General features: G+C 47.7%; 1 protein-coding gene across 2 annotated transcripts in view; it reads right to left on the bottom strand.

Moving 5' to 3' along the window:
• Positions 1-14,519, bottom strand: part of CACNA1B (calcium voltage-gated channel subunit alpha1 B) — a 302,801-nt gene that overhangs the window by 148,151 nt on the left and 140,131 nt on the right. For both annotated transcript variants that reach the window (XM_086625007.1, XM_086625008.1), the window contains exon 8: positions 175-290. In XM_086625007.1, the coding sequence (XP_086481133.1) occupies positions 175-290 (116 nt within the window). The remainder of the gene's footprint in view (positions 1-174; positions 291-14,519) is intronic.

The following is a 14,519-nucleotide window of genomic DNA, read 5'->3' as shown; positions in this document are numbered from 1 at the left end:
TCAGAAACAAGCCCAACAAAAACAACTAGTCCTGGCTGGGCACCCTCTAGTCTTGGGTTCCCTCGATGGCCAACAGCACCAAGCACTTGTTTTGGGGCCCTTGTTCTCCGTCATCACCAGACTCTACTTGCCACAAAACATATTGAGCCAAGATCAGGAGATCTCCTGCCTTACCTGCTTTGAAGATCCACTCCAAGTATCCATTTAGTTCCCGTTCAATTTGCTGCTGCCTACGGAGCTTCAGGAAAGCTCGACGATTTTCTACCCTTTCTCGTTCTTTGGCAAATTCACTATGGAGACAGAAGAATGAGAAAGAACACGTCACAGGTGGTCAGGGAAAACACACAGCCCCTCTTTTGCCTTTCAGATTATATTCATGAAACCTGTGAAGTCAATGACAGTAGTAGTGAGTAGAAACCATAGCATGCTACACGTTGTCCAACAAACTACTGCTTTGATTGTAGCTCAGTTGTTTCTCCGCCTCTCTCATCCTGAAAGGTGACTGCAAACAGCCATGTGCACACACTTTTGTTCTGAGGCCACACCATATCCATTATGATGACACCCTTATGCACAACCACATACATTGTCCAGTCATGCAATATAAATTATTGTCCCCAACACTAAAAACTGTTCTGCATCCCTTTGCACTACTCAACTCACAGCAGAATTTTCTCTAGAAGCACAGTATTACGTCACAAACACACCAGCAGTCTCTGTCTTGGAAGAGATCTACTCTTCCCTGTTAGCCTTTCTCTGAGTTTTCCCAGGCTTAAGCAGACTTTGACAAACACAAGCCAAAGGAGAGCTACAAGCGAGGATGGGTGTTCTAGGGTCAAGGTGAAACAGCCCACATGCTCTGGGTTGAGGGTAACAACGATCCTGCCATTTGCTAAAATCACATGGAAAGCAAGTATCTTGACATCAAGTCATTAGAACAGGACTGTGCAGGGTAGTCAGAAAGTAAGGTTCATCCAACCATTGCAAAATCTTGTCCAAGTACATCCTACCACCTAGTTTGAAACAATGCTGAGACAATAGTGCAGCCACCACCTCCAAGACACCCACACCCCAAGCTAACTTGTATCACCACTGGGAAGCTTCTGATGACCCACCTGAAGATGCACGTGCCCACCTACCATTTACAGAGTTCTGAACCATCCTCCGCAACCCCACGCTTTGAGTGACTCCCACAATAGCTTGGTCTATATGGTTAAATGTGGGATCGGGCTTTTGTCCATCGTGTATATCAGTGGCTCACTCGTTTGACATCTTAACTTTGCTGTGTCCTTCAAATCTTTAGTTAACTGTGATTTGTTGCAAACTTGTAGTTAACCATTATTCTTTACTAAAATCCCACCTAATCACCTCTTCATTACCCACACACGCTCCTCAGAAGCCAGCAAGGAGCAGAAGATGGGAAAAAGGTGAAAGAATAGGGAAGAAGGAGCTGCAAGTGCCAGAGGCAGCTTTGTACTCACAGTCTACACTTCACCCTTCAAAGCCAACGCTTTTGCTTCATTTGGCACGACTGTCTGACCCGCAGAGAAGGGACTGCAGGGAGGACTTGGCTCAGCACTGCGACACACGCCAGTACCAGCCACTGATGAGAGAGCTGCCATCAGCTGAGCCCTTATCTTGATTTTGGCAGCGCGTCCCAGTCTCCTGACTCCCCTCTCTCCTGTCCCCCACCTGACAGCACAGCCTGTGACCCCATCCTTGAAACGGCGGAAGCCAAAACATCGCTCTGAACCGACAGCTCCTCCTTGGCATTCAGCACGTGTCTGCCAGGGGACTCGGGATCCTGCGCGTGTCAGCTGAATCGCCCGTTTTCTCCCTCTTCCTTTTTAATGTTCTCATTTCTGGTTCAGCGCCTGCTGGTCGGGGCCACGGACCTCCTCTCAGTTCTGATGTCTCTCTGGAGGGGGAGGAATGAGATCAGACAGCCCGAGGTGACAACACGCATTTATAAACTGCCGGACGTGGAGGGGCCACGATTCCTGCGTTACAGGCTCACGTCACCGCAAATTTCCCAGAGCTGAGCTGTGCCGGATGGGAGCAGGAGGCAACACCCGGTGGGGAGTTTCATGAAGGACCACAGTGGGCAGAAAGGACAGTAGATGAGCCGTGGCACTGCCCCCTCGCTCCTCAGGAGCAGGCAAGGGAGAACTTTCCTTGTAAAGCCTTTCATCCCCTGCCAGCTCCTATCTGGCCTCAGGAAAGTAAAAGCTACCTAGGACTGGGTTCCTTTTAATCTCAACTTTAAACATGTAAGAAAATGAGGGAAAATCTTTGCTAAGTTGCAAACTTTCCATAGTTTCTGTACAGCCATGCACATTTTTTGCAAGACACCAGTGAGGAACGTTGCTGAGGTTAAAGCCACCTGCGTCCTCCTGTTCTCTGGAGCCGGCAGATTTGGCATCGCTGTAAAAGATGGTGTCGTGGTTTTAGGCTGATCCAGCAACTAAAACTCACACAGTCTCTCCTTCTCCAATAAAGTAGAGAGGAGAGGAAAAAAAAAAAAACAAAAGGACTGAGGGTTGAGGCAAGAACAGAGGGAGCACCCACCAACCATGGTCCTGGGCAAAACAGGCAGCGCTTTTCTCAAAGCAAAACAGTTTATTAATGATTACTTAGAAGGACAAAGGGAAATAAAAAACCGATTACTTGAGAGGACAGAAAGAAACAAAACCAGATCTTAAAACCGACACCTTCCCCCCCCCCACCTTCCTTTTCCTCCCGGCTCTACCTCCTCCCCCCAGCAGCACAGGGGGCAGGGACTGGGGGAGTGCAGGTCAGTTCATTCCGTGCTGTTACTGCTGCTTCTTTCTTAAAGGAGAAGGAGTCCTTACACCCTTTTCCCCTGCTCCAATGGATCCCCTACCCACGAGGAAAAATCCACAAATTTCTCCAACGTGAGTCCAGCCCACTGGAAACAATCCTTCCCCACAGATTGCTCCGGTGTGGGCTATACCACAGTCTCGGGTACTTAGGGAGCTGTAGCCACTCGCTCCGGCGTGGGTCGTCACGAAGACTCCAGATGCCTCTCTGCCTTGCCGTGCCCCCAACACGACCATCCTCGGGCTCAGGCATCTTCTCCCCACGGGCTGCGAGTGGGTCGCTGCTCCACCGAGGCCGTCCTGGTTGCAGGGGGGCAGCCTGCTATCTCACCATCAGCCGCAGGGGAAACTCGGCTCCGGCACACCTCCTCCCGCTCCATCCTCACTGACCTGCTGTCGATGCGGCTGTTTCTCTCAGATCTCAGTCCTCTCCAGGTGAACTCAGCCCAGTGGGCACCCTGGGAGTGGGGTGCCCCCGAGTTCCCCAGCTGGCTCCGCCGCCGCCATTCTCCGTGGGCGGCGCTGGCCCGACGCAGGCAGCCGCCCGGCCGGGAGCCAGGGAGCGGGGGCAGTGCCCTCCTCCCTTCTCTGGTCGATCCTGGGCGAAGCACCTTTTCCGGTTCCCTTGTCCTGACTTAAATAGGGCAATTCGCAGAGGCGCCCTATTGGCTCAACCCCGAGGGGGATGGCAGTCTGATCCGGTGGCCAGAACTAAGCCTAACCCGGATCCAAAACCGGGGAGGTCGCAGGGAGCAAAATCCCTCTCCTGCCACCAGAACCACCCCCCCCTCCACATCAAACCATGACAGATGGGAAGGTAACTTTCAGGAGAAGATAGTACCTGGGGTCTCTGCTCATTGAATGTCTTCGGAGTGCTACAGAGCTGCAGCAAAATAGTCCAGGATGAAGACTGGAGAGTCTCAATGTACGGTCTTCCTGGTGAAGGAACACATCACTTGCTCTTTCTTCGACCTCCAGGAGATAGGAGAGGTTTGATGAGCTGGAACTTGTCAAAAGACTGTGTTTTTCTTTAAGAAATGTACTAACAAAAGCACGCGTGTGTGTCTCTTCCACTACGTTCATCACCATTCAGGAACTGAAATAGTCCCCATTTGCAGCAACTGGAAAACTCCCAGAATTTCTGTTTGAGAGCTTTTCAACAAAATTTCAGAACATGTTCAAAGAAAAGGGGAAAATTTCTATCAAAACACCGTATTTCATCTAAAAATACTTCAGTTGAAGTTTTCCTGACAGTTCTAAATGAAAACACATTTAGAACCTTCCCATGGGAAGATTTGGTAGCAGTAAATAAGTTTCCTCTTTTATTTAACACAATTGCTATTTATGCCACTGACTTGTAAAAAAATCTCCCAAATCACCAAAAAGGAAACCTGAGCAGGAAATATGCTATCTCTTGCCCAGCTTTACCTCCAGGACTTTCTTCACTGCTGGTCCTCCACAGATTGACCAGTTCTGGAACAAGGAATATTGAAAGATGTTCACCCGTTCTCATCCTTTGCTCTCATTGACCACCACGTGCCCCAAAAGCTCCCCAAAATATTTGTATTTCAGCACTGCCTGGGGGAGGCATTAGGAGGAGGAAAGCTGGAAGATCCATACTCCTACACACAGCACAGCAACCGCAGATACTGCTTTGGAGGAAGTCGAGCTCTGCCTGGGTAGATGACTATAATGTGTTTTAGTTACAACATGACAGTTGTGAATAACTGATCCTATAGAGACAGCAGGAACAAACAGAAATCAAAGGAAGGACATTCATCATGGAAACCATACGCCATACTAGTCAAGCTTACTGTGTCACATTTTTCTTCTCAAGAGTGGTCGGTGCTTAAAGTCACCAGGAAAATGGACGATTGTTGCTTATCACCTTGGTGGGTAGAAGAGTAAAATAAATCTCTGTGTAAATATGCACTGTAATAGCCACTTCAGGGAAATTCAAGAAGCCCCCACCCACAAAAGAGACAAGGTCAACTCATGAGTAACCACCAGGGTCAGTAAAAGACTATAAACCAATGAAATTCTTACAAGTACTATATTCATGCTGGTCTTAAATTAAAAATACTGTCACAACAAGCAAAAATTAAAAAAAAAAAAAGCACCAAACTACAATCCTCATCCCCTGAGTCCAACTATCCTTCTGATATGAGAGCAGAGAGCTGAGATGGAGCATCAGGTACTGTGCCTCCTGGTCTTGGGTTTCACGGCACACTCCCAGGGCCAGCGACAGCAGGGCTGCTGCAAGACTGATGGCACCACCACACCTCTGCAACTCAGGCTTCCCTCTCCAAAAGCAGACAGAAACGCTTCCCACTCACAGGGAAGAGGCAGAGATGATTTGGCATCACTGTCATTGTTACCACTAATAGTGCTCACAATAACAACATAGGTGATTAGCTCCTCATTCAGAACAATACCATGAGCTACACATGATCTCATGAAATCTCAGACCTTAAAATGGGAGAACACCCTTTGTCTACTGAATCTCAAGCACTGTTCAGCATGAGCAGAAAGATGCACAGATCTCGGAAGGACTCCACCAAAGACTCACAGAAAGCAGCTATAAAGGACTTCTAAGAGTTTTAAGCCTAAAACAACAAAAAAACACCCCACCAAACAGTTCTAGGATTGACTTCATCTCCAGTCCAAGTATGTCAAATGAATGAGCAAAGTTGAGCCTGGATGGCACGTGACATCTAGGGACGGAGTCCTGCCTGGAGAAACGCAGCCCTCAAGAATGGAGAGGAGTCAGATAATTCAAAGTGGGTGAGCTGCTGGGGAGAGAACCAGCCAGGACTGCAGATGTTTGACTGAGTTACTCACAAGCCACAATGCATTCTCCAGGTAGAGAAACAAAATTGGCCAAGACACAAGGCTTAGTTTATAAGCTTTGTTGCTTGAACATGGAGCAGTGCCCAAGAACAGACTTGATACTTGTCAGCAGACTGTTAACCAGCCCACATCACTCTGGAGCAGGGAGGGACAGGTTGGAGGTAGAAGATAGAAAACAGCAGCTCCTCTGGCTGCCTGACATGCAAGTTGGAGGAGCACCACTGTGGGAAACGTGCTGGAAGAGTGGTACTAAATCACAAGTGCTTTGCTACTTGGGTGCTGCCTGGATGAGGAGTGGTGAAGTGTTAAAAATTCCTCTCAGTTTCAGTCCACCCTTTTTACAATCAGCAAGGAAGGAACCTCAAAAGAAACTTGGTGCCGATTATCCACCTGTCTTTCAGTTAAGCCTTCAGCAAGAGCAACGCTGAGGTAGGAATTTCCATAAGAGGCTGCCAAGAGACCACAGAGACAAGAACACGCACTTGTAGCACCCCAGACATATGAACATGCTGGATGATAAGAGAGGTGAAATGAACACAATACTGTCTATACTTTTCAGTAAAATCAAGTCTCTTGAGCTCTTGGCAGGCTGGAACCACTTGCTCGGGGGCTGTACATCACTGAGATCCTCCAGAGTGGGAACTTCCCAGCACAGGGACCACACACACCTCCAAGCCTCCTGGTATCTTGAGAGCATCCACATGCAAGCAGAAGCACTTTATTACATTTTTGGGGTGGAAATCCATTTCTTACCATTTATTTTGGTTAATCAACTGTGAGAAGGAAATAGAGAAAGAGCCTCCAGTTAATTTTTCCTTTCCCTCCTAGGTCTCTGTTTCTGATGCTGGGGTTTGCCACCTCCTCCTAACCCAACCAAATCTTGACTGCTTGGGTGAAACCAGTTGCAGAAAGGTTGTAGGCAGATTCCTGCTGAGCCAACCCTCCTCGTGCTCCTGCCATCCTGCAGGTCCTGCCATACTCGCATGATCGAGTTTGCTACCTCATACACACAGTCCTGCGAAGCCCCTCGTGGCTTGCTTCCCCGGGGTCTGATCCAGTTAATACTCCTAATGTTTCATTCACTAACCAAACCACACCAGCATCCACGTGTTTATAGAAAGGCACATTCTTGCTCCAGGGAAAGAATCTGTTTCTGCAGGTTCGTATCTCTGTCTTTTGTCTTCCTGGAGAACAGTGAATCCTTTATAAGGAGAAGCCTCTGCTGGATGCAACAAAAAAAGTCCAACACCTTTATGACTGTAACGGTTTATACAACTAAGGACACAAAGCCTTGGCTGTACTCAACTTTTATTTTACCTTCTGCAAACCTGTTCTTCAGCAGACAAAGGCAGTGAGGGAGTACAGGCAGAAAGAAAGAACTTGCCTGTGGAGAGCTAGCAGGAGAATGATGAGTAGTGGGGAGAGAAATGAGAGAAAAGCAGGAGATCGGTGTCCTGGATGCAGATGCAGGAAGAGTCTGGGGACCTGCTGAGCATCGCCACCCCTCCTGCAGGTGCCGCAGCAGCTCAGGCCAGTGCAGAGGGAGGCAGGCAGGACACCAGGTAGGACATCAGGTAGGAAGCACAACAGCAAAGCTTGGAATCTAAGCAGGGACAGCAGACACTCGTCTTCCCTCATTTCCTGAAGCACTTTGCTTCAGCAGGGTGCACTGTCACTAGCAAACCATCATTAACAGCAGCACCAGCAACCCTTTGAATTCTTTCGGAGATTAAAGGACCTGCCTCAGCCCACAATGCAGCTCCAAGAGCCTGAAAGGGGCTGCCAGGGAGGCAGCAGCAGGAGAACAGCAATCCTGCAGGGATGACACCCTGCAGGACAGCCACCTCAAAGGCACCAACCTTTGGTGTTTCTCACAAAAGCTCCTTCAGAAGAGGAGGAAAGGCAGCCACAGCAGGGGCTGAATTATTCACAACAGCATACAGGAGGCAAAGAGGTGAGGGGAAGGGACGGGGGAGAGGAGACAGAGCATCATTCCCTTCAGTACACTGACCTGGGTGGATGCTGGTGAGCTAGAAATACAGGTGGAAGGTAAAATCAAATTTGGTTTAGGAGAGAAAAATATCAGATCTAATAAATCCAGGAATAAATAGACAAGCAGTGCAATTCCCAGCTGCCTGGACATGAGGCGTCATGGCCCGTAGCTGAGAAGCTGCAAACCCAACAGCACATGGCTCAGCTGTGTCCATAGCTGGCATCGTGCACCCAAGAAGGACTGCAAATAAAATGAGAGGAGATCAGCAAGGACCTTGGTTTCCTTACCATAGCATCAGGTATTTTTAGCACAGCAAGCCCCGGAAAGACTTCGGGACGAGCCAAGACTTCGGTACGGTTATTTTCATTCATAGACAAAATCTTCAAGTGCACAGAAACCTGCAGGCAAAACTAGAAATAATTTGATCCTCCTGTTTACTGGTTTGAAAAGGTGAAGAGGAATGCATGTAGGTTATTGTTAACTCACTGGTTTTAAATACCTCCAAAAATCAGGCCCAGGTCACCACGGAACATAGGCAAAGCGTGTTGATTAGAAAGCCTGCCTGGAGCAAGAAGAAAAGGCATGGAAATGCACCTCAGTTGGGTGAGAAGAAAACTGAGGGAGGTGGAAGAAAGGACATCCTAGGAGTGCAGGGAGATCTCACTGGAAAAGTGCTGGAATTAGACGAAACCAAGCCACTGATTCACTTGGAAAACCATCAGTAAGAAATTCTTTATGCTGGTGACATTTGGTACCTCTAAGACACTACTTTCCTACCCATAAAGGTGGTTTGCTGAGAAGTAGTTTTGAACCTTGTTATTAAACAAGGAAAGCCCAGAGAAGGACTGAGATGCTGGAGATGACCAAGCCCTGCGGCTCCTCATCCACCCAGGCTGTCCCATCAGCTGCACGAAATCCCAAAGGCACAGCGTTCTATGTTTCTGTCTCACCTAGAGCTACAAGCTGGCCAAGATCACGCTATCTGAGTGTCATCAGTGGTCTGAGGGGCATGTCCACCTCTCCGAGACTGAGCCCAGATGTATAAACCCAGCTGGCTGAGCTGCCTAACCCGTCCTAATGTCCACCACTTAAGAATAAGGACTGGCTCAATCAATCCTGCACAGCCAGAGCTGCTTCTGCTTCCTCCTCATTGCTCTAAAGAGGAGGAAAAAATAGCTCTCCTCAACCAGCTGATAAAGGATGAAAGTATCCCTGTGAGATTGATCTGGCAGCACCGAGCCAGGCTTCACAGTCACTTTTATCACTGAACATAGCAGGAAGATGTTTCAAATGCAAGCCAGATACAGAATACATCTTGTATTTCTCGAAAGAGAAAGAGGAACAGCACAGAGGTGAGGCCTTCAATGTATCTTCCTTCCTTTTGTCTTTGTGTTCTGCTTGGAATCAATTCACTTTGATTCCACCTAATCCGATTTGAAATGCTGCGAGTGCCACAGCTGGCAAAGCTGGCTCGAAGGAGGCAACAACAAAGAAAAAAAAGAATTAAAAAGCACCATGTAGCTGATAGTATCAGCTTATTGCAATTGCTGGATGAACCTCTGGCTCTGTTCATCCAAGTCTCTGCCCCAGAGTCAAAGCAAAGGCCCCAGGAAATTCAAATTTAGGCCTCCTGCGCATCATTCCTGTATTACAGCCTTTAATTTCCATTGTGACTTAACAGAAGGGCAAATAAAGGTAGTCCATGTCTCCAGTACTAACCAAAAAGGCAAAAGGATTCACATTCAATAGGACTTTTAGCTTGGTGAGACGAAGCTCACCTGGAAAGTCACTGCTCCCTGACCCCTTCTCCAAGAAGCACGCGTGCTTCTCACGCATCTCTTATTTGCAATGTTGGCTTTGTCAAAAAGGGTGATCAGCAAGGAACAACAGGAAAGAAAATGAGTTTTTTGCCCTGTCTTTCTCCTCCTTTTTAAGCACAGGCTGGGGAAGGACTAAAAGCAATGAGAAAGCAAGCAGAATCTCATATCTTTTCATGATGCAGCTCTTCTGCTGCAAATAATTAACACCAGCCAAAGTCAGATCACAGCAGGTAACAGTGAACTTGGAACAAATTTGCAGGGGAAATGAATGATTGTCTCTGTAATGAGGGAGAAGGAGGACAGAAGAACGCTTTGCCATTATGATAAATTAATCAGCCTGATTCTTCTCCAGCCTCTGCACGTCTTGCAGGCTGAAGTTTTACGATCTCAATCTGGCAAAAATCCTCAGGATGGGAAAACATGTCACGAAACTCAGCAGAGCAAGTCACCAGGACAGCCAATTCAGCAAGGTCTGGATGGGACCGTGCTTCCTCCCAGCGAGCTGCTCCAAGAGCACAAAAGCCTCAGTGACCCAAGGTACAACGGTCAGAAACAGATATCCCCAAGGGAGACTGGAGCACATGGCAGGGAGAGCGTTTAATGGGACTCTGCCCAGACAGCATCACCCCACGCTGCAGACTGCTCAAAACAGGGTGCAGCAGTGAAGAATTAAAGCGCTATTTACCCTGACCCTTGTTCACCTGCAAGGTGCCAGCACAGTCTGTAGCTGTATCCCTTGCCAGGCTCCTGCTGTCACAAAGATGCTGCATCCACTGAAAACGTCTCCCTGCAGTTCCTGCACCAGGTGGTCTCACATAACAGGAGGCAGGTGCTGCACATCTCAGGACAGAGCAGGTCTGGACCGTGTTACGGTAACACTTGAGCAGGGAAGATGCAAACTGGCCGCTGCGGTGCCTCTCCACACTTGGTTATTGCAGCCAGATGAGTAAACCTCAGGAAAGATCATTACTCTTTACTGGCTAGTCTGGAAATACCTCAGGCTTCACCATAAATATTTGAGGACACGACAAGCAGCATTTTTCATGCTTGAGAGATACAGATTCTCAGTATTCAAATGCATCATTCACAGTGCTCTGCCCTCTCTGGCCAGCACTCCCGCAGCCTCACCACCCTCACCGCTCCCCACTGTGCAGGAAACAGTGCCAAAAACCACTTAGCCTTGAAATAAAGTTAAATCATCTTCCTCACAGCATCCCATGATAACGTTTATCCTCTTTGCATTGTGTAATCCAAAGCATCAAAACAGTCACAGATGTATTGTACGGAATCATCCAGCTCATTACCAGGCAAAATTAATACCCAACTCAACATCCAAACAGTAGAAAACTCCATAATCCCTCTCAGCCCACGGAAGCTGCTAGCTGGGCTGAGAGGGGACCAGCAATAGGATGAGAAAAACTGCCTTGGAGATCACTGCGGACGAATGGAATGCCAGAAAGCTAAGGTGTGCATGGAGATGGGCTCTCGTCTCTCGGATGCAAGAGCTGCCAGAGCAGGATGGCAGAGGGCTGCAGCCTGCAAGCAAGAAAACAGTATAAAGCCAGAAAAAGAATGAGCGTTGGTCAGGACGTCTCAATTCAATGAGGGGTATTTTTTCCCTCCTCACTGTAAACTGCAGAATCATGTGCAGGGTCCAATAAAGAAATTTATCAGGACCATCACAGGGCGTTTTCTGGTCAGAGTTGAAGCCAAATCCCACGACATCCCAAGCAGTAACAAACACCATGTTTAGGGAAAACCAAAGGCATCTGGGGTCAACCCTTCTTGGCATGACTTGGAGCCAGGACATTCCCATTGTGCCACCAGAGGCAGCCAACCTCTTTTTCTACAGAAAAGAAGTACTCCCCATGATGGATGCCTTTATTGCTACCTGAGTCACAAAGAGTTTACAAATAATCCAGTAAGTCAGAATAACCACCCACTTCAGTCAACAACAAAAGATGTTTCAAGAGAAATATATTGTGGATAAACATTCCTAAACATTTTCACTACTGCTGTTTTCCACTCTGCACTGGAAAACTTTCAAAATGTTACCCCAATTTCTGGGAATGAAGGCGCCCCAGCTTTCTGGAACAAAGCTAGCATGGCTAGAATGGCTTCTTGTGGTTAAAACAGAGGAATAAAGTCAAAGACAGGTCTCTAGTATGAACAGAACCTGGTTCGTCCTTTGCGTGGATGGATGGTTCAGCAGAACTTCAACAGGTGTCTAATCTTCTTCCCCCCCCCCCCCCCCCCCCCCCCCCCCATATTTCTCTTTTTCCCCTTTTTTTTTTTGTGTCTGTGACAGGGGAGTTGTCAGGCTTGAGCAGTCACTCCAACGTGAGTGGAGAACACGCCCTGCATCTGCCCATCTTGGTCAAGCGGGCAGACTGCTGCAGTCCACCTGAAGAAGCAAACGAGCCTACCAAATGTCTTAATGCTGTCAAAAGGCAGAGCAGTCTCTCCTCCAGCTTCTGCTCTGCTGGCCCTACACATTCCTGATCCTCTCTTGAATTAGCTATGGCCCTCAATAAAAGCTCCTCCAGAAGCAAATAATATGTGTTTTTCTGCTCTATCAGTTTCTGCAGGGCTGTTGAGTTTCACCAGCTCACGGATGGATCAAGCCCCGGAGAGGGCAAACAGAAGGCAGGGGAATACATAGCAAAGAGCAGAGAGGAAAATCCCCAACCAGGGACACAAACCCACAATCGCCACTACTGCGCAGCAAACGGGATGCTGTGCTCCGGCTGGAGACGGCCTCGTATCTTCTGTAAACGAGCAAAGGCAGCTCCTGGATTTTAGGAGCTGGTTCAGTTCCAGTTCACTTGTGCATCAATGACCACTGCAGCACTCCAGGAAAACTCTAAATCCTGTCGTGTTCACAGCTAGAGAACAGCACAGTCTGCTCGTGGCATGCAACCCAGCAAGGGAGAGCTCCTACCAGTTTCCCCAAAGACCCACCTTTAGCACTGCGGTGAGCGGGTACGGCACAGCATCCACTGCAAAAATCCTGCAAAGACACAGGAGAGCCCAACATCCCTACTGCACCATCAGAAATAAGATGTTGCATCATTGAAGTCATTGCCTTTGATCAGCACGCATGAGGAGGACACACTGTCCAGCAAGTAGAGTCTCATTCAATCCGAATTACGGAGTCAACACACTTTTGCAATTACATCCTCAGCCAGGTGGTCAGAGGTTTTGTCATATCAACTGCGGCCCAAGATTGTGGGTTACTTTCATACCAAGTTTTTACTAACACTTACAGATTTCCACATCTCCCTGTCACTTCCCTGCCTTTGCTTCTATTACAAATCCAGAAGAATCAGCACAGAGGAAATGCTGTTTGGTCTTTTATTTTAAAAGGTATCATCTCTTCTGTAGCATTTGCAATGCAAATGATTCCCCATTTTGCCAGCAGATGAGACTGGGGATCCTAACCGGGTCAATCTATCTGCACTGCTCAAACAGATAAACCTAGGAGCTAAGCCTGCTCATATTAGGGATCTGCCCAGTGTTGACGTGGGTTCACAAATAACCACGGAAAGGCAGAAAATTCCATGAAGAGTTATGACAAAACTCTGCATAATCCAGTGTCGGTAGGAAGCTCAATAACTTGTTGTCATTCCAGATTACTTATACTGCCATAACCTGTGATTTCCTACTTCAGAAATTTGTAGCTGCTTTATTGCCCACTGAGGAACCCAAATACGCGAGAGGAAATAGCTCAAAACTAACAGCAATGAAAAATACTCAGGTAAAAGGGTTTTCTGTGGCTTTCCAAGGTACAGATAGTGGCACGCTGAAGCTTAACCCTCTAATGTTGATGATGTATATGGCAAAGTATCCAAAAATAAAATACAACCTGAGCAACAGGGGGTTTGTGAAAGAGGACAGTAAACTGAAGATCACACACAAGCCCAGGAAACCAGTGACCTAACACCAGCTTTGCAGTTGTATCCCGGGGGCTTTACATCCCCTCTTTCTGCCCCAGTGTTCCCTCTCCATAACGCGTGGAGAAGACGAATAGAGCATCACATCGCTCCCAGGATACAGCCAGGATAATATTCAAGGCATGAGGTGCACAGATCATGAAAATAAGCAGGTGAGTGATTGTTGAGTTAACCCTCTTCATGGGCTATTTGTAGAACCTCTAACCCTAAATCAACTTTGTTTCATTGAAACAGGGATGTAAGATATTGCCAAGAGTCTCCGCTGCCGGAGTCACTAGCTGATAGTGTCACTGGGATGTGGATGACAATGTCCTGAGTGAAACTGTACGCTATGGACATCAACATGCATTTGCCAACGACCCCTTCTCCAGGCACAAATGGACATGCAAATAGTCAGCTCCAGCAGAAATTCCTCTTTTTTCCTACAGAGCTGTCTGGGACTTTTGGCTAGAGAATATAACAGCAACAGTCTCTGCCTTCAGAGGGTCTTTCATCTTTCCAGTTTCTTCTCATCATTAGTCCATTCAGATACATCCTGTGTCCTTCACTGCTCCATAGCTGCAAGCCCACCAGCAGCCTGCTGAGCACTGTGGTCAACACCTGTGCTACGGCGTTTGTTTTCTTCAGCCTCTCCCCAGGAATTATTCCAGCCAAGGACGTCAAACCACTGTGCAAAACAGAACTTAAAAGCTTCCCTCTGTGAAGAAGATATCATCCTTACCACTAACAAAGGGAAGCCTGATGCACAGAGCTGCGTTTTTTATAGAAGATACACATTTATATAATATTCATGTTTTGCCCCAAGCAACAAGAGGCTTTCAGGAGAGCCAGACAGAGGTCTCCATCTTTCGGTCACCAAACACGTTTGAATCCAGCACAAAGGAACAGGAGCCTGCAGGCTTCTGAGTTTTGTTTTAAATCACAAGTATCATTACAGCCAACGTGGGCTGACCCCACCGCGGAACGAGGAAGATGAACTACCTAATGAACCGCACTCAGCCCTGGCTCTGGTGCTCGCTCTAAATCATATGTCAGACAAGCATGGTCACAAAGCTCTCCTGTA

Source organism: Tauraco erythrolophus, chromosome 22 (genome assembly GCF_009769465.1).
Source record: "Tauraco erythrolophus isolate bTauEry1 chromosome 22, bTauEry1.pri, whole genome shotgun sequence".
Lineage (NCBI taxonomy): Eukaryota > Metazoa > Chordata > Aves > Musophagiformes > Musophagidae > Tauraco > Tauraco erythrolophus.
This window is presented reverse-complemented; position numbering and strand designations above follow the sequence as displayed.